This window comes from Gossypium arboreum, chromosome 13 (genome assembly GCF_025698485.1).
Source record: "Gossypium arboreum isolate Shixiya-1 chromosome 13, ASM2569848v2, whole genome shotgun sequence".
Classification (NCBI taxonomy): domain Eukaryota; kingdom Viridiplantae; phylum Streptophyta; class Magnoliopsida; order Malvales; family Malvaceae; genus Gossypium; species Gossypium arboreum.
Genome location: NC_069082.1, coordinates 123,019,468 through 123,040,650, shown reverse-complemented (window position 1 = coordinate 123,040,650; position 21,183 = coordinate 123,019,468). Strand labels below are relative to the sequence as shown.

The window sequence follows — 21,183 nt, the reverse complement described above, 5'->3', positions numbered from 1 at the left end:
TAACTTTATGGTATTATATATTTTCTTCCATCCTTTTAATCTCTTTAACTTGTCAAATATTAAATGATCAAATAGCCAAATATAAATTAGATCTTAATGAAAATAGATGATTCTCCTATAATCCATGAAAATAGAACCATGCCACCCAACAGTATTCTTTTGCATCGCATATTTCGGTTGATGCTAGAAGTGTTTTTTTCTTAAAAAATAGAATAGAAAAAATGATGGAAGTAGAAAAAAGGAAAAAATATTACTTTTTATTTTCATCTATTACTAAAAATTAAAAAAAAAACAAAAATTATAATTTTGAACCAACTTATACATTTTTCTCATTTTCTATTCTCTCATTTGAAAGAAATAATTTTTATACATCATAATGAAAAATGATTGGTTCCCATTTTTTTCTCCTCACGTTTCTTCTAAATCAAGTACACAATTCTTTTATTTTTTACTTTTCTACTCCTCCCTCCCATCTCTCCACTCACTTTTCTTTTGCATCGCATAATTCGGTTATTGCTAGTAAAAATAATCCTTAAAATACTTGATAAAATATATATTTTTAAAAGAAATTAAAGAACCAAACCAATCTAAACCAGTCATTCGGTTTGGTTCAATTATCTTTTCCATTCAGTTTCAGTTATGTTTTCAAAAACATAATACGTACAGCATGGAGTTATGACAAAGCTGATGATAATAAACAAAATTTAGAGCTGCAGTTCCTGAGCATAATAAACTAAAAGAAGGGATAGAATTAGGAAGACAGGGTTACATTTGAGAAGATGAAGGGGAGAAATCTATGGGTGTCAATGTACCATTAGATCACACAGCTTTTACGTCTATATCCATGGCAAAAACACATCTTACAGATAAAGGGAGTTGGCGAACATGATACCTCGACGTAGGCTTTCACTTGCTGCAGCGAACTTACTCTCCAAATTGACTTCTCCAACAGCTTGTGCGGCAGCGCGGAGCTGGGTGCAATAAATACAACTTTTAACACATTTCCTTTCAAATTAGAATAAATCAAAGAAGCAGAGGAAAGCCATATTGACATGACCATCCACCAGAGATATTCCTATATTAACATTCAAGCAAGAGATAAACATTCTCATGGTAAGTTATAATTGTATCCTAGAGACAGTGACGTAACAAACCGACATATGGTTTGACACAAACACAAACACGATTGTATCAGAGCCCTGGGCATGAAACATGTTTTTTGAAGCAGGTTCACAATACAATTAATAAATTTATTAAAAGTTAGAAGACATGGCTCAATAGAAGATGCTTAAACAATAAGGGGCTTGTCAGTTATAACCCCTCCCTTTTAAACTTGCAATCTTGACTCCAGATAATTCAAAGTCAAAATTCATGCAAATAAAAATGAATGGCAACAAAATTACTATTGAAGACAAGGAAATGTTTGGTGGAATATGCAGCAAGGGACGAGATAAGTAAATCAAGGTGGAAAGATTGGTGGATGGAGAGAAAGAAGGTGGAGATAAGATGGGTTGCAGGTGAGGTGAGGGAAGATTGAAAGAAACAGCAACTTGGCAGCTTAGTTGATGAGTTTTCAAATACGAGAACGTCAAAGAATCAACTTCAGGGTTTTCTTCTTTTGATTACCATTATATTACCTACATTTCCAATTTATATTGGTTGACACTATTATAGCATAACTGGTAGAAAAGGTTAAGCAGATCATAAAAGGGTTGCACAGGTTGACTTCTCTAAGACAATTTTGAGTCAAAATGGGCCGACAAGATTATAGTATTAACACAATTATACAAACCCTCTCCTACCAATCATGACAAAATTGCTAGACCTATAGCCATATCAGCTGAATGTTGGGAAACAGTCCTAATAGCCAAAAATGGAAAATGAAAGCAGAAAAGCATCCGTATCACAAAAATATGGGAAGGAGGAGGAGCAAAATAGTAGATTTCTGTGATCAACTTACCTGGTTCAGAAACTCATCAAGCCTTCTAGCACTCCTAATAATGCTACCCTCAAATATATCGGTCATCTGTATTACCTCTGCAAAAGTTGCACCCTGAGGAAAACAATCAAAACATGAGTAAAACTAAAAATCAATTAATAAAGAAATTCAAAAAGAAAACAACATGCCCAACCAGAACAGGCACCTAGACATCTGAATAAAACTTACTGATGACAGAACAAAAAATTTGATAAAAATACATTAGAGAAAGAGTTCATTTGCAATCAGATAAATAATAGTGGAAATTGATTTCCAAATAGTATAAATTTAAACTGGAGCCAGATGCAAATATTGAACGGACAGCGATCTTTTCCAAGCAGAAGCACTAACCTTCGACCAACAATAAATCACATCCATCAAAAATGGTCTCACAGTTGATTCTACATATTCGTCGATGTTTACATCCAATTTGCATTCATGTTGTATCTGCAACCAGTAAGAGATGCTTCTAATTATTTTATTTGTGGTAAGAGAATAACTATATGAACAAGAGAAATTGACAGATGAAGAACCTCTGCTATTTTTCTTGCACTTTCTTGGAGTTGCTGTAATGGTTTGGCAATCTCTGTCCTCAACTGTATTTGTTCACTTGATTTATCTACTGGAATGAAACAACTTGCAAGGGCTGCTACTTGGTGATGATCAAGATCATTGAATGTACCTGACAAAAAATTTGTTAGACCTATGAACACAATAGAAAACTCAAAGTACCAAGTGCAAAGATTCACCAAATCAGCTCTAAGGTTGAACTTTTGCACGCAGCAAAATGACAAGCCATGAAATCATACTGTTTTTAAACTTCAAAATCTCCTTACTGATCTATAAGTTAATTTGAATAATTGATGATTCAACAAAGAAACGGGTGTAGTGCAAGTGTTATTTAACCTCCTATAATATGAAAAAGATCATAAATTTATATAGGTTACAGTTTTTGGGGCTTACCAGTACATATCAGAAAACAGCACTCAATATGCTTAATATCAAATTTTGTCATATTTAAGTAATTTCCTCAGTAGTGGAGATTTTTTATTCACTCTTTTGAGTTGAGGTTCTTTCTTACTTTTTCCATTTTAATTAGCTAAGGTGAATATCCATAGATATTTCCGCAAATAAAAATATTCCCCCCATCCTATTCTGTTAACTGATTTGAAATATAGACAACGTCCAACTGTCCAAGAATCATCATGTTGTAAATCAGCAATCAATTGCTCAAAAAAAACTAGGCACAATCCAAAAGGGAAAGATAAACAACATTAGCTGCTGGAGTTAACATAGATAAGATAAATGAATGGATTTCATTAACTTTTGTTTCTAAATAAACTCTAATCTAGACCTTTTTTTTTTTTGTATTACTAACAGAATTATAATAATTTAACTTGTATTCTGTTGTAAAAAGAATATGATGATACTAAGCCATTATAAGAATCCTTTTAATACTAACATGTATAAAATTCTAGCATCACTAGATGAACCACTCCAGCCTGGAAAGGAAAATATTAAATACCTATTGATAGGACAAGGTCATATGTACAACAAATTGGATAACACAACAGCAGTTCAAACTCACCATTAAACATCAGTTCTGTCACAAGCAGTTCATCTCCAGTGTCTATCAAGCAGGCTGCCCGTCCCTTCAACTGAACAACACCATCAGCATCAATATGGCCTAACTTCTTCAGGACCCTTGAACGGTTCTTAAGCTCATCACGGAATTTTTGAAGCTGCGAGAGGAAAAGGAAACTTTAATTATTATACTTTCATTAATTAATATTTGCTAACAGATTATTTCTTGATTTAATTATTATACTCCCATTAATTAACTAATACTTTTCATTTCTTCTTATTTGCAATTAAAGTTTTCAAGTTTATCAATTAACCATTTACTCATTATTGATTCTTACATGTGAACAGATCATTTTGATTAAATCTTATATCTACTAAGATTTATCAATTTAGCAAAGCGTTGAAACAAATTGAAAAAAGTTCGATAAGTTGGACGGAGTTTAGGTTTTTCCATTTCTGCTTGAAGCCAAATCTAATACGAGCATCATCCAATTTTCAAGGTCATGTCACATCCACTTACATAAGTGAAATGCAGTACCTGGGAATCACGCATTTTTGACTTGAGCTGTTGAATCTCATGATTCACCTCTGCCTTCCTCTGAAAAGATCTAATTTGATGCTCATCTTGAGACTACAACGCACAAAGTAGTGTAAGTATAATGCTTAATAGATTGCTTCCAACAACTACATGTTAGTATCTTGAGATTACAATGCACAAAGTAGTGTAAGTATAATGCTAGTGCATTCTCTAACAAAAACAACAGAACGGAAAGCCAAATTTGAAGTAATATGGAAAACCTTGTGGAGTGGATGAGCAAACAACTTCTTTTCATGTTCCTCAATTTGTTTCACTAACTCAACAATTTCTTGATCTTCAATTTTCATGTCCTGCAAATCAATATAAATCAACAATAACTTCTTATTCGTACCCAAGGTTCTCTCACCACAACTTAATTTAGAATTTAAAGCATGCTGTTTATATGTGCTTCTACTACTCAATATGTTCATAGGAAAACAGAATAAAGAGCATAATTTTAAGCAATAAAAATACAACAAAGAGTGAAAATGTAAAGTGGATACAAAACACAGTAGAAATGCTTGTTAAGGGACAGCACTACCACAGATAATGCAACCATGGAAGGAGATGCTTTGTTATTTTCATATTTGTAATAATTTGAACTAGATATTTCGTACTCTATTTCATGAATATGTGCTAAGCCTATTTGTCATGTACAAGTGGTGTTGTAGCTTTCCCTGATCCGTGTGCCCCAAGGGGAATTTTGGAAATTTTCTTTTTTAGATGGAATCAGTCTTAGGGCTCACCTGGCGTTCCAAACGAATTGCATTTCGTCTTAATTACCAAATCTGCTAACATAACACAAAACTAGAAACAATATTTCCATAAAAATCACAATTGAAGTAAATTTGTTCTAAATCAAAAAAGCAGCAAAGAGCCTGCAGCTGCAATTGCTTTCAATCACAATGCCAAACTGGACCTTAGTCACAGGCAACTAGATCTTATTTTGAGTTTAAATAAATTATTAGGGCTTCAGTTTCACTGTGTTCTTAGCTAGTTGTCTCGTTCCTGAATCTTAAGTGCAAACATGATCCTCCAAAGGTAGGTTAATACTTATTTAATCTCTTCCTATTGCTAGACTTCATAGAGTTGATCTTTAATTAAGATTTTAATTATCTAGAGTTCTTGGATAATTTCTGATTGACTGAGTGGAAGACGAGACCATGAAACAAAAAAGGAGCACGAGTTCCAATGTCCAGCTATCAATACCAATTAACATATGAACCAAAAGGAAAAAGTTTTCAGCATTCTCTCCAGGTTTCACTATGAAAAATATCTAACTATATCTGGATATTATGAATAGTTACCGTAACAGGATTAAGTTTTGGAAGGCCTTGTGGAAATCGAGTCCCTAGCTCCTGCACTGCAAGTAATAAACTCTGCCTGGCTTCAGGTGGCCGAAGATCAGCAGGTATGGACACTTTAATTTTACTCAGAGCAGAAATAAGAGGCAACTGGACAGGAACCTAAAGCATGTGAAAATTGAAGATTAGATACTTCAAAGGACCATGCTGAAGTTTAGTTTTTGAAACTTTGCAGTGTCAACTTACCACATGCATTTCACCCTTCTCCCCCGGACAGGGAGGGCATGGTTTTGGTCGTACACCATTCTCACTAGAACCAGGCGAACAATGAAGTAATGTATCCACAATATAACCACCACCACGTGCAGGCAATGCACCTAATCCTGCAGGGGTCCTTTTAACAACATTAACTACAACTCCCCAGCCCCAGTCTGTACTGCCTTCTCTTACTTTGATCTGTAATAAGCAATGTTTGAATCCAAGTGTCAAAATCTACTAATAAGTACAAACCCAACAGTATATCTCCAAGTTATGTGCAACATGCATCCAACACTTAATAGTAGGACAAATTATTCAAGTTATGATATTTAAGCATGAATTCTAGTATTTATACAACCTAGACAACACTGAGACAGGAAAAACTCAAGTGGCAAGCAAGACGTATATGTGTGTGTATATGCACACACTATTTGGAATAAAACAATCATCCAGAAAGCACACAGCTATTTATCTAGTTACTGAAATACAATTTCTATCCAAAGAACTCTGCGACATGTAAAAAACCTATTTGTGTGTGGTAAATAAGATTTAAATGAAGGGATGTGGATTTTGAAATTAGAATAAATTGTGTGCTAAAGCATGTGCAAATATAACCTTCATGATTATTTCAAATTCATGGATTTGTTGATCCCCATTTATAGAAGAATTTGAAATGCCTATAGGTATTTGTGAATTTACAATGCATCTTTTTATGACTTTAAAATATATAGGACTTTAATCTTAACTAAATTGTGCATACTGTAGGAAATTCATTCTCGCATTTTATATAGCAAATTAACTCCAAATCCAGTGTCTCAAATTCATCTTTAACATAAGCAGCCTAATTCATGGATGGCATTTAAATAAAATTCATTTTGAATTTTTTATGTAACAACAACTTGGTATATTTGCTGTATAAGAAATCAGACAAAAGATCAGAAATGAATATGTGCATGGACCAATGGAAATAATAAGGACAAGCTGCTTTTGCTTTGCAGCCATACCTAAATGGGATGGACAAACAAATGGTACAAGTTTTCAACTTAACCCATTTCTAACAGGAGTTGCATGATGATCTTAAATACATAGGAATCCATTTCAAATGAAAAATAAAAAGTTTGACTGAAATGTTTGCTAAATGGAGAGTTTTCGTATGGATACTTATAGCAGAAAAGTATACTTTAAGGAACTTACAAATAATAAAATAATACATAAACTCATCTGTTGTACAACATATTCAAAAACTAATGAGCAAACAATGATAATAATCAACACCAAGTACATGAGGACTACAATGAGCACATACCAGCCGTCCAGGATCGAGATAATAAAGTACTCTTTCAGGCCTAGTGATTTCTGACATCAACTTCTTCTCTAACTGGGCTAATTCAAGTTTTAGTTTATGATATTCAGCTACCTCAGCCTGCAGATATACATAAATCTTTATATTGACTCAAAAAATTGTCAAAACACATTACAAAAGGAAGGTGATTGATTACCTCTCCAGAAGCATCTAGCAAGGCAGCTTCCTGCTCCAGCTTTGAAACTTTCTTCCCTATATCAGGTAAGGCCTGAAACAGACAAATGTCCACACGTTATTCCGTGCACCCTATGCTTGTGCAAAAGAGGACAAAAACTCAGCAGAGACCTTCTCGTACTGAAACTGGTGGAACGAATTCCTTATCACATGCTCAGCAGTCATCTGCCCTTCCGCACGGCTCATTAAATTCAAAATTGAATAGTAGCTGAGTCTGAAAGTACTGACTAAAGGAGCCGGTTTACCCAAAACCATGTCCTTGAGTGTATTCATCTCCATCTGTAAGAAGAGGAAATGTAAATTTGTACGCTTCTTTAAAAACATACAGCAAGAATATCCAATATATGCTAGCCAAGGTTCTACTCCAGAAAGGAAGTACTCTAATTATAAATGTACAATGAAAAAGGCAGTACACAACATGAAATCCTGGAAGGTTCTTCTCAAAAAGAAGGCACCTCAATAAATATAAATTTACAGTGAAAAAGGCAGTACATAAACTTGTTGGCTTCTTTAAAAACACACTGCTAGCCAAGATTCTAATCCAAAATTAAATTACTTCAACAAATATGAATTTACAGTGAAAAAGGCAATATACAACATGAAACCCATTAAGACCAAAACTAAATAGTAATTTATTGGAAGGCTTGCTAAAATTGGTGAAACAATGATGAATAGTTGCGGACTTCAAATGCACATAAAGACAATTGATAAAATTACCTGCTCATCAACCATAATAATACAAATACCACGTTCATCTTTGCCACGGCGCCCTGCCCTTCCACTCATCTACAGAGTTTAGAACAAAGCAGATGACCATCAATGTTTTGGAAATTGTCTCAATTGATTAACAGTAAGGTAACAGAATATTCACTCACCTGGATATACTCACCAGATCCTATATACCGATGGCTATCACCATCCCACTTCTTAACAGAAGTGAATACAACAGTTTTTGCTGGCATATTTAAACCCATTGCAAACTGTAATAAACAAATTTTATCATGGAAGTTACTCAACATTAATATTAGAGCTATAAATAAACATGAACAGTAAAATAAAGCGCATATCATGAAAGAAGGTTGGTTGGGTTCCTTGTGATGATCTTACAGTTTCTGTGGCAAAAAGTGCCTTTATAAGGCCTTCCTGGAAAAGAAGCTCCACCAGTTCTTTGATAACAGGAAGAAGACCAGAATGGTGTACAGCAATGCCTCTCATAAGCAGTGGTAACATTAATTCAATGGCAGGCAAACATCTATCTTCTTCATTCAAGCACAGTACTGCATTGCGAAAAACTTGTTCTACATCATCCTTCTCCTCTTTCGTATTAAAGTCAAGCTTAGACATAGACATTGCATGATATTCGCACTCTCTTCTACTGAAGCTAAAAACAATGACTGGGTGAAATTTCCGTTCCATAATCATCTGAAATTCCAAAACAGTACAAGCAACTATTAAGTAATAATGTACAAAATATTATAACAGCAGTAGCTGGTATAGATGACCAAAAGTTTATTAACCAGGTCTAATCATTTAACATTATCTCTGCTCGGACACACTGGATAAACTGTCTACCACTCCTGTTACCAACTCTATTTCTTTTTTACTAAGATCAAATGAAAGAATGAATAGGAAAGACCACAATCCAAAGCATGCAAGGTAAATATTGAAATATCAGACTTCGCTACAAATAAAATTAATTGCATATTAGCAGCAGGATCATCAAAATCAAAGATTTAAGAATGCCATCAAGAGATTTGCACTGCTGAGTTCTTTTTGACATTTCTCAGCACATTATTACCCCCATAACATGGTCTTCCCTACAGTTCAGAATATGGCAAGGCATTCTTCTATTTGAAAAATGTCCCACAGCTTCCACCATAAAGATCCTCAATGATTAGTAACATAGATAAAAAAAAAAAGGTGATATATTTAATCCAAAATGTTCAACCTATAAGCAGTCTTGGAAACCAAACATTCTCTTTACTTTTTCCGTTATCCTCCCATTCTCTATCCACTAATACTTGAAGGATACAAATTGGAGACTATGGAAACCATTTTTTCCTTGGCTAAAACTTATGCTATCATCGTTTTTTTTCCTCCTTATCATAAATTAGTTATTGAAATCATCTGACAGGTTACATCTTTGCACCAAATAAATGGAGCATACACCAAGAAAGACAAGGTCAACATCCATAAGCAAATTAATGAGAAACTAATGAGCACCACAAATAAACGTATGCTCTACCCTGAAACTGATCCGATTCAAAATGCTATGTTTTGTAAGAAATTACATGAAGACAACAAGACCAGCTCCCTATAGTGCATTACCACCTGCTAAGATAAAATTACATCAACACAAGAAGCCTTCCCACTAAAACATTTTGGGCATTCAAATGGGAACATCATATAAAATTTTAACAAAAGAAAGAATCCCTTCGTAATTGGAAGTTATGCTTCAGAAGGAAGAGAAATAGTTGACTATGTCAAATTTAAATAATCGAGAAAAGAAAAAGTTGCATGCCAATTCAGAAGATTCTAACCATGCAGGTTCTGCCCATAACAAAAATTCCTCCTCCATTTGAACTACATACAACTCTTGACCTGATTGTGTTATTAATATAAACTTCTTAGAGATAAAAGCTTTCAGATATTCCTCCCTACTAGAAAAAGTGACTCAAAGGATTAGACATCTAGGGATGCATGATAAAGAAGAGCAAACACAGAAAGCATATTTAGAACAATAATAATAAGCAGCTTAATAAAGCAATCAAGAGCAGCATTATGAAGTAGAAGCAACACCTTCACGATTTTGTATATGTCAGAACCCCCTGAACCACCCCCACCTTTGGCAGCTCTCCCACCACTCTTCCCTTCTTTATTCTTGCTCCAATCACCCGGTCTCTGCTTTACAAATAAGTCCTGGAGCTTCATAAAATTGTCCTCCCTAAATTGCTCATTCTCATCAACCACAAGGTACAATCCACTCCCACCCATGGGGAAAACATAATGCTGCAAAGGAGTTGGCCGGAAATCCGTGTACACCACATGGCAAGGCTGTTTGTGTAAATGACAAATCCACTCTGCAAATTCAGTGGCATTGGACATGGTTGCTGAAAGGAAAACCATTTTTATTGCTGGTGGCAAAAATATTATACTCTCTTCCCAAACAACTCCTCTTTCCCTATCTTTCATATAATGAATTTCATCAAAAATAACCCATGCAACCTCCTTCAAAACCTCTGAGCCCCTGTAAAGCATCCCTCTAAGAATTTCTGTCGTCATGACGAGACAACTGGCATTAGGAGACAAGGTAACATCACCAGTCATCAGCCCCACATCGTTGAACTCTTGATGCAGCTCCCTGTACTTCTGGTTACTCAAAGCTTTCAACGGTGAAGTATATATGACCCTTTGCTTATCTCTAAAGGCCATAGCAATCGCATACTCAGCAACCGCAGTTTTACCTGCAGACGTATGTGCTGAAACCAAAACTGACTCGTTCCTTTCTAAGCACGCTACAGAAACTTGCTGAAAAGGATCAAGCTCAAACTGATAAGTTTTAGCCATTTCCCCATTGTAGGCCGGATTCGAGAGTGTGCCATGAATGGATTCGTCTTTAGTTGAAACGTACCCGCTTGGAACTGCGACCTCATGCACACATGTCCGTGCTAGTGTTCTCCTTTTAGGGGCAGATTCTTGCTTAGGGGTCTCCGTGACATCTGACTTTTCAGGTGACTTTCGCTTCCCTGGTGCAGCTGATTCTTCTTCCATTCTAAGGGTTTGCTGAACCAGGGACTCAAATAGCGGTGGCGTAGTGGTGTGGTGGCCGCTATTTCGCGGCTAAAAGTATACAATAATGTTCAAGTTAAGTTTAGGGTTTCAAATTACCTTAATTAATTTCCTGTCTGTCGGAAACTTGAAGGCGAGAGAGGGCTTGGGTCAGGGAGAAAGACGAGGCTTGTTTGGCGGCGGGTATAACAGGAAGAGAATTTGAGTGTGGGTAGGGAATTAAAATTTCGAAGGAAATTTGAAAACAAAACCATTTTCATATATAATTTTTTCGCATGAAACATTATGATTAAAAAAAAATTAATTGACATAAAATATAATTATTATTCAAATAGTTAGGGTAGGTTTGGTTCAAAATAATTGAATAGAGCTATAATGGAATAGAGTTGTAATAAGTGATTTAATTGTTTAGTTGAATGGAATGGAATAGAGCTGTAATACAATTCTTATGTTTGGTTGAATGGAATATATGTGATAGAATAAGGAAAAAGACTTAAATGACCAAAATACCTTTAGCAAAATTTTTATAGGTAGATGATTATTGTTATTGTTATTAAATTTTAATAAAATTATTGTAAAAACATTTTATTAAAAATAATAAATAATTTAACCATATTTTAACATAATTATTATTAAATATAAGTTACTAAAAATATAATTTAATAACATTTTAATATAATTATTATTATATGAATTAAAAATCATAACATATAATACTATAAAATAATATATAATATACTTTATTATTTTTAAACGCAATACATATTTAATGTGCTAAAATATCATTAATAAAATAAATAATTTAATTATTCTATAATAAAAAATAAAATATTAGAAGTAATGATCTAAAATTTTGCTCAATGCGCGATAGGCTCATCCTGAGTTAAACCTTCTAATTCACATAACTTGAATGGTGACTAATCAACACCATTCATAACATTGGAATAAGGCATAAGCATTAAAGGCAATGCATTTAATTTCACCTTCAATAATGATGATGAAAGCTATGTATTGGTTGAGCTAACTATCCTTTTGGAGGAATCATTCAGATTGGGGAAGCCTGTAGGGATGAGATGTTTTTGTGTTGAGGTAATTATCATATGTTTTCTATTAAAAAGGTTGCTTGTTTCTTTTGCTGTAATAAAAACAAATATTATAGACTTTGGCTTAATAGTAATACCATTGAACTGGTGAGGTTAAGATCATATCAATTTGATCACTTTAACTTTTATTCATCGATATTAACCATTAAATGGCAATCTCGAAGGGGGACAGGTTACTTTCTTTTATAGTACTACATACACTCCCAAAGAAACTAAGTAAATTGGAGAGTTTTGATTTGATATGGTAATTTATCCTTGAAAAAATAGGTTAAACAAAAATCAGTCATGTAGAAACATCAACTTGAGCTTCAAAATGATCGATTCCACTTCTATTCTGCTGTTTACTTTTTCTAAGAATAGAAACCTAAATCAAGAAAAAAAAACAAGCATAAACAACAGATGGAGAGTACATAATTCTTTTCATCTCTAATGGCTGTCAAAGCATTGCCAGAAATAAATGGAACTTCATAACCAGGGATTTAAATTGCGGTCGCAGCTGCATTTTCGGTCGCGTTGCGTTTATCGCGGTTGCGGAGATAACGAATGCTATTGCGGTCACTGCGGGTATCGCGGTCGTGAATTTTTTTTAAAATTCACACAACTTATTTTAAAACATAATAGCTGTTAATCGCGGTAGCGGTTTCGGACGATGCTGCTACCGCTATATAACGACCGCTATAGCGATATCAAACCGCTATTTAAATCTCTGTTCATAACCATACATAAATAATGCAGTATCTTAACCACACCTTATAATTTGCTACATCAATGAATATACCATTTACTCCAAAAACATGTTTTAATTGCAAGTATCATACCTTAGGCCGTTCCATGCCACTTCTAAAATATCCTATCCCAAAAGACAAGGATGAGTACGCAGCTGCAATTTCTATATAGCTTTCAGTTTTGGAGGATTTCCTGGAACCTAAACCAATAAATTCACATATAAAAACTAATCCGATAAATGTATTTTTTTTTTAAAGATATATTGTTGTTTAATTGAGAACTCGCCCTGATAGGAGCATCCGCTTGCACGATTAAAATCCCAGCACTTTTATCAGTATCAGCTTGATTACTATCTTGAGCAACGGAGCAAAGAACTTTCATGCAAGCAGAGGCAGGACCTGCCTGTAAACTTTCATGCAAATTGCAATGAATCTAATGTATGTTTCAAATGAGCCAAAATTATTTACTTGTGTCATTCATTTCTCTTTTTAGCTTACCTTAAATATTCTAAATGGGATCAAAGATGATAAATCTTCGAATTTAAGCAAATAATTTAAGATCGAATAAATTCAACTTCTATTATATGATTTATCACTTCTAGTTCTCACCAAACATAGACCGTTACCGATTTCAACACCCATGCTCGGAATCAAGTAGACAATTAATGTTTTAAAAGATCGTATCCTACTATACTACTTTTGTATTAATAGAAAGAGATAAAAGCAGAGACAACCTAACTCAACAAGGTCCATTTAGGATAACTGAAAATTTCTTCATGTAAAGGGAACAAATTCCTGTTAGGCATATAAATCCAAAAGAATCTTACAGTGACGATGAGACACAACACTCCCGAGCTGCAAATCCTTTCATTAGTGTTCTCCAGCACTGCTAACACAACAACCAATTATGAAAGGAGCCCCAAAAGGTCCTCATGAGGAGGCCTAACAGCCTGCACCGTACATTGTTGCTAATCTCACACGACCGGAGACCTGTCACAATTGTGGGAAAAAAGTGTCTCATAAATTATATAGCCTCAAAGAGGAATGAACTAAGAAATACAGTTTCATCCAGTAATTATCACCTTCACCGCTGGAGGCTCTTGATGCTATATTTCCTTCAGTGTTAAAACAAATGACTCCCACAGTGTCCATGATATTGTCTTCTGATGGGCTGAGCATACATGATTGACCACCACTGTTGTCCTCCAAAGTATCACAAGTTTGAGAATGTGAGCCTGACATACAGATGCATAATTTCGGTTAAAAATATTGTCCAAGCTTATTGACATGAAATACATCTCTAAATTTTTTTTTTTGGGAGGCAAATCTTAAATGAAAATGATCAAAAATAAGTACATGCAAAAGAGACTCAAATAAACATCCATCAATTTTGTAAGCAATCAAATATCGGTGAAATCAATACAGTTCACACTACTAATTATAAATATACAGAGTCTTCATTGCTAAGAGAAAATCATGAATGCTGGTACAGATGCCAAGATTGTTGAAACACTAAGCAATCAAATAACCCATCGAATAACTTATGATTCTCTAAGCATTAAGATTCAAAAATAAACAATGCGTATTAGCACATATGCCGAATTTCTCTTTAATTTAACTTCAATGGTTTTCTCAATTGAATTGCTTTGTTCAGCTTACACTGTAACTAGCCCAACATTTCAAAATCAAAATTGAAAAAAAAAAAAGAAGAAGCAAAGCAATGGCAAATTTACTAGTGAAATGATTTCCTCATCTCCCCCGCCTCTGTTTTTTTTTCTTTTTCTTGCTCAAAAACTCTGTAACTGATTCAAAGCTCAAAATCCAAAACCCCTTCAACCCATTTACCACAAACAACAAATTCCAACCTAAAATTGAAATCCCTTACTATTGAGACAAACAACCTGAAATCCCTTACAATAAACAGAAATGCCCAACAATTTGAAAAAACCAAGCTTAGCTTTCTAACCCTAAATTGCCCTAAAATAATCGGATCAACCAATCGACCAATTTTTTTTCAAAAACTCATTTTTTTCACAGTTCCCTTCTAGTGAAATACAAGCAGAGAGGTAAAGAGATGAAATTCTCACAATTGAGGTGAGATTGAGGGGAATAATAACCTTACTCGTCTCAACTTTGGGGAAGCTTTATAATGTCGAGATCTCTGTCGATGATGGTCGTGGGATGAGAATAACTAAACGAGAACTAGGAGACACGGTTGGGGTGTGGTGGCTTGAGGAGTTTGCTGAGGGAGAGTGGTAAAGGGCAAGAATGTGAGGTTATGTTTTTTTTCTTATCTGATGGAGGCTCAGTATTGCTATTCTTTAGATCAGGTGGGGAATGGCTATTACGGGAGAAGACGGAATGGGAGATGAATGAAATCCTGTCGAATGGAGGATTCGGTGAACCAAACTAATGAATAGCTGCTTATCACCTAATCATCCCGGAATAGTTTGGCTATTCATGCCAACCAAACGTGCTGTTATTATTTTATATTAAAATTTGACGCAATATTTCTATTTTGTATTTTTATTATAAAATAAAGTATTAAAACACCCTAAAAATACTAAAAATCAAATACCTTATAAATGAAAATAGTAATTTTATTATATAAAAATTAATTATTTTTATATTGTATAAGCGATCAAATCGATCAATCCATTAATTCAATTAAAAAATGATTAAAAATTCAAGAGCAAATACATCCTGTAACACCTAATTGATGGGTTGGGCGATTAACCCTTTAAGATTTCAACTATCAATATATGTGAAATAATTTAATAACCATATAATAGGTTTATAGTGTGTTATCGTGAAATTACAATGTACATATAAAACAAATTTATGATAACATTAATATTTTTATAGAAATATGTCAATTTAGCCTCAATGTGTCTAATTACAATTAGAACTAAATTTAAAGAGTTCTTATCCATATACAAAATAGAAGTTTAAGGCTACAAGTGTTGGGAAATGTATCTATATTAGTAAACATGTAGTTGTTTTTTATGTATTTGAATTATGAATAAATAAATAAATTTAATTTCACATTTCACTATTATCTCTTTTGTGTTTCTGTCTTTCATGTTTTAGATACATAGCGAAATTGTGACAAACAAATATTAGATCATTGATTGTTTAAATTCAAATTGATGATAAGTGACACTGTAAGAATATTTACATTGAGAGAAAAATAATTTACTTTAGTAGATAATCTAAACGAGTCTGTGATACCGTAAAATAACCAAAGTGAGCGATTAATTCAAATACTTGAAGAATTATTATGTCGTCTACAACTTCAATTGAAATGTGAAATTAAATTTATTTATTTATTCATAATTCAAATACATAAAACCCTTAGACAAGTATTTGAATAATAGGATTTATGCCACTCCCCTTAGACAAGTCTACCTATAACCCTTCCCCAACCCTTAAATAATAGGATAGATACGCTTCGACACACTTAAATCCATATCTTCTACATTGACAATAATGTTGATACCAATTGAGCTAAAACTCAATCGGCTACATTTATTAGAGTTCAATCATCAAGAGTAAAAAAAAATATATATATTTTTTAAAAGAAAATTTATCAATTCATTTCATGAATGAGACCATATGATTTAGAGGGAAAAAAATCCGTCGTAGGCGGTGAAAGATAAGTTTCATCAACACAGTAAAGGCTAAATGCTTCTGTAACAGCCCATTTTCGATGAGGTCAAAATAATGGTTTTGGGACCACAAATCCAAGTAAAAATAAAATTTTATTTTATTTTATTTTATGGTTGGCATAATGATAGGAGGGTCACATGAAAATTTTGGTACAAAAATTTTACTGATTGTGTGTTTAATTAAGGAAATGACTAAATTGCATAAAATGCAAAAGTTGGCTTCTAGTAGCTATAGGTATCAAATAGTTATGGAATTCAAAACTTAAGGTCCTTATATGGTAATTAGACCATTTAAGAGTAGTTAGTAGATATTTTAATGACCCATCCATGGAAAAATTAGAAATGGGTAGGGACTAAATTGGAAATCCATAAAATTATTAGATGATAATTAATTAAAAAGAAAAAAATCATCTAATTTGATATCATCTTCCCAAATTTTTCTATGAAAACCCTAGGAGAGAGGAAGAAAACTTTTCAAGCCCAATAAAGTATGAAATCAAGTCACGTTTTTAGTAATTTCTATATTTTTGGAATCGGGATAGCCTAATCTTTCTATTTAGGGGATTTATTTGAAAATTTATCAAAGTATGAAATTTATGTCATGGATGAATATGCTGAAAATTAGAAATTTATGGTACAAAATGAAAAGTTATTCATAGATAAACAACTTTACAAAGCAATTTTTGATGAAAACTTGATTTAGGGACTAAAATGAAAAAGTGGTAAAAACCCATGAAAAATTCTGAAATTTATAGAAAAAATGTGCTGTAAATTTTTAAGTTAGGCTTGGAATAGGGTGTAAATTGCATGAATTTCATTTTCCGAGCCTAGGGACAAAATCAGAATTTTTGAAAAAGATAGGGGCAAAATGGTAATTTTGCCTAGGATATAATAAGATGAAAATGTATATTGTACAACCCAATTTTGGCCCGGGCTAAAATACAAAGCCCAAATGAATTAAACCCACCCCAAAAACAAACCCAAACAAAACAGCCCAAGCCTAATCTAACCCTAGCCCAAAGTTAACAGAAAAAAAAAAAACACCAAAACCCTAGGTGCGCCTCATCTAGGGTCTTCTAACCAGCACGCCTCCTTCTCTGCTGAACCACCACTTGCAAAACAAAAAGAACACGCAACAACAGCGCAAAAATAGGAAATAGACAGTTTATGAACAGTAGCAAAAAGTGTAACAAAATCGGCTATAAAGGTTATTGTTTATCAAGTAAAAGAGAGAGGAATACAAAAAAAAAATACGATAGATTTTAAGATGCAAAACAGAGAGAAATATCTACTAACATTTCATCCATCGATCGAAAAACAGTAGGTTTCTTTTGCATTGTTCTTTTATTTTCAAAACATATGTATAGCAAAGCATAAAGATCGATTTTTCTTTTACCTTTCATATGATTCTGGCTCTATTTGGGAAGACCAAAGTACCTTTAGGATTCTGTTGAAGGGTCAAGACCGATATGAGTGGAAACGAAGGGTTTCTTAGGTTATTTTTTATTTTTGAGGGTTTTTTTTGAAAAATTTTACCTTTAAATCTAGGTTTGGCTAAAAAAAAGGAACAAAAATAGAGTTGGGGAAATTTTCCGGCCACCGCAGACGGCGGCGCTGTCGCCTACGACCGGTGGCCTCATGGTGGTCCGGTGACCGGACCTTGGCCTGATACTGGAGAGGGGAAGAAAGGTTGAGAGAATTTTTTTGTTTTTCTTTGGTTTTTTTTTAAATGGAAGAATGAAAATAAAATTTTGTCAAAAAATGACTTTTATAGCTTATATAAAACGGCGCCGTTTTTGGCCAATGCACAGACACCAAAACAGCGTCGTTTTGGAGCTGACCTGCGCGTGACCCGACCCGCTCCAGAGGATCCGCACTTTTCGCTTTTTGGGATATTTATCCCCTTGGCCCTTCCGCTTTGTTGGTCTGTTTCGATTTTGTCCTTTTTTTCCTTTTTTACTTTTTTAAAATGTGACCACATAATTTGCTGTGTTCTTCAAATCAGTCTTTGGTTCGCTGATCCTCTATGGAAGGGACGCGTGTCCAGGGATTGGGTTTTTTATCCATTTGGTCCTTAGCCTTTGCGCGTATTTTGATTTTAATCCTTATTCAATTATTTTGTTATAATTTTCATCTTTTAATTTCACTTTCATTATGATTTAATCCCTAACTTGTTTGATTTCAACTCTTTTTTCGCAAATTTGTTATTTTTTATATCTTTTAAATTTTCTTTCTCGAGATATTATTTATATTAAATTCATTTATTTTATTTATTTTAAATATCTCATATATTATTTGTATTAAGCTTATTTATTTTATTTATTTTAAATATCTCATATATTATTTATATTAAACTTATTTATTTTATCATTTTAGGTCTTTTCATATGTTATTCATTTTAAACTTATTTATTTCATTTATTATAAATCTTTCATAGTATTTATTTTGAACAATTTTATTTTTTATTTTTATTTGTTTATTTTTTAAAGTTTTTTCATATAGTATTTGTTTTATCATATTATTTATTTTAATCTGTTTTGTATTATTATTTTTAAATTATTTTATATTATTTACTTTAAATTGCTTTATAAATTATTTATTTCAAATTGTTTTATATTTTATTTATGTTAGAATTTATATATATTGTTTATTCGAATCATTTCATATTTTATTTATTTTAAATTTTTATATATTATTTATTTTAAACTTTTTATATTTTTTACTTTAAATGGTTTCATTTATCATTTATTTTAAACCTTGTTATATTATTTACTTTTAAATATTTTTATTCATTTGTCTTCAATTATTAATGTTGATCTCTTAAAATGGTGTATCTTGTGAACGTGTCCATTATGTGCCCTATAAATCATTTGTTAATCGATTCATGTTATTGACATTCATTAACCTAGCATTTAATACATGTATTATTATTTCGTGCCCTATATTCTCTTTTATTTCATTTCGTTTAAATCATATTGCAGAAATGTGTTTATTCAATATACACTGTTTTATTTTACTTCAAACAAAATAAACACACATTGCTAAATGTCGCATTTGTTTTTATTCAAAGTAAGGAAATATTTCGCGTTTCGAGAATTCAAGAAATCGTACCCTAACTTACTTGGTTTCGGTTTTCTTGTTAAACCGAAAAAGCCAAATATCCTTTTAGATTTCAAAATACACAAATTTTCGATAAAGATTAAAGGCAAACTTGCTCCCGAAGATTTAAACGTCGCGTCCTAACTTACTGGATGTGACACCTTACTATCTCAGGACGAGTAAGTCTTTGATGATCGTTTCAATGTAATTCAGGTGTTTTAAAATTAGCATTCATGAGAATGGATCGTATTTTAAAATTTATTTTAAAATTTTTTCAATTTTCGACATTAAGACGTTAATTAATCGATTAGGTACCAATTTTGGGTGTGACGAGGGTGCTAATCCTTCCTCTCACGTAATTGACTCTCGGATTCATTTTCTTAATTTTCGTAGACCAAAATCAGTTGTTTTAATAAATCGAAAGATTTTATTGAAACGACTAAATTTCTAGGTGATCCGATCACACCTAAATAAAAAGGATTGATGGCAACTCCATTTTCATTTTTAAATAAGTCGACGCCCATTTTTAAAAAAGTGGTTTTGACATATATGAAATGTGATAGATTAATAGTTAAATTTACCCATATAGATCCGAAAAGACCAACCACGAAACTAGATCGAGGAAAGCAAAAGATTTTGGATTGGTTGAAATTCAAGTACGAACCATTTTCAAGGTAAGTTCGTGTAACTTAAAATTGCATGTTAATATGCTTGAATTGAATTGTATGATTTTGTGTTGATATGTGTGAGATGATATATATAATGAAATAGTCTTAAATTGTCTATTATGGACAAATTATCCTGTTCCGATTGAAAGTTGAATTTCGATGGGTTAAGAATAATAGTGTATATGTTGCAGATAGAATTTAGCCCAAACGGGTAATTCTAATATAAGCCATCTTGAGCTTAAGTTATAAATTGAATTTAGCCCGGACGGGTAATCCATATTAAGCTCCCTGTAGCATATGCTACGGATAAGATTTAGCCTGGATTGGTAATCCTACTACAAAATGTACGGCTCAATAGTGTGCCTTTTATTATGTACCCTAATGGGTACTTTTGCACATGTGTATATTACCCGAACACCCATCAAAAGTTCAATAGTTCGACGGAAAAGATTCTTGAAGTATGGAAAGGTGAAATTAATGGAAACTTGTAATGTGATGAGCTCATCTATGTTTAGTTGATATTTATATGTGGTTATATGATTAACTTGTTTGATTAAGTGTTTGTGTTTAGGTAAACTCATCCAAAATTTATGGAAAATATGACTATGTATGCTTGTATTGATAAATATGAATAGTAAGTTTATTTTCCGTTATACGAACTTACTAAGCATAAAATGCTTACTCCGTTTACTTTCTATATTTTATAGTGCTCAAAGCTCGCAAAGGTTGGAAGTCGGTCGGAGCAGTCATCATACTATCCACTATCTCATTTTGGTACAAATAGAAATTTCATTTTGGTATAATGGCATGTATAAGCTTATTTAGCCAATGATAGCTTGTAATTGTTGTTTTGTAATCTAGCCATTGGAGTGGCTAGTGATGGTCTAAGTTTG

General features: G+C 33.0%; 1 protein-coding gene and 1 long non-coding RNA gene across 7 annotated transcripts; both read right to left on the bottom strand.

The window, feature by feature from the left end:
• Window positions 1-556: 556 nt before the first annotated feature.
• LOC108464031 (DExH-box ATP-dependent RNA helicase DExH10) lies at window positions 557-11,312 on the bottom strand. Its single transcript, XM_017764095.2, has 16 exons — window positions 10,038-11,312; window positions 8,346-8,660; window positions 8,114-8,218; window positions 7,956-8,024; window positions 7,350-7,517; window positions 7,201-7,272; window positions 7,008-7,124; window positions 5,690-5,899; window positions 5,447-5,605; window positions 4,361-4,450; window positions 4,101-4,193; window positions 3,567-3,720; window positions 2,512-2,660; window positions 2,330-2,425; window positions 1,961-2,053; window positions 557-971 (listed from the first exon to the last, which is right to left on the bottom strand). The coding sequence occupies exons 1-16, from the start codon at window positions 11,007-11,009 to the stop codon at window positions 861-863; spliced, it is 2,973 nt and encodes a 990-aa protein (XP_017619584.1). The 5' UTR covers window positions 11,010-11,312; the 3' UTR covers window positions 557-860.
• Window positions 11,313-12,359: 1,047 nt separating this feature from the next.
• On the bottom strand, window positions 12,360-15,324 carry LOC108461637 (uncharacterized). Of its 6 annotated transcripts, none has more exons than XR_008277670.1 (5): window positions 14,973-15,324; window positions 13,938-14,090; window positions 13,683-13,845; window positions 12,949-13,055; window positions 12,360-12,836 (listed from the first exon to the last, which is right to left on the bottom strand). It is a non-coding gene; the product is annotated as an uncharacterized LOC108461637 (long non-coding RNA). The 6 variants fall into 6 exon arrangements; XR_008277665.1 differs by having other exon boundaries at window positions 12,360-12,494; XR_008277668.1 differs by having other exon boundaries at window positions 12,360-12,494; window positions 12,949-13,048.
• Window positions 15,325-21,183: the final 5,859 nt, after the last annotated feature.

Bases quoted from the DNA above. Each gene is read 5' to 3' on its own strand.
- LOC108464031 (XM_017764095.2), bottom strand. From the start codon at position 11,009: ATGGAAGAAGAATCAGCTGCACCAGGGAAGCGAAAGTCACCTGAAAAG. The intron at 4,451-5,446 runs GTAACTATTCAT...ATTGATTTGCAG, and splicing joins CAAAACTTAATCCTGTTACG to GACATGAAAATTGAAGATCA. The intron at 4,194-4,360 runs GTTTTCCATATT...TGTGCGTTGTAG, and splicing joins TTGCTCATCCACTCCACAAG to TCTCAAGATGAGCATCAAAT.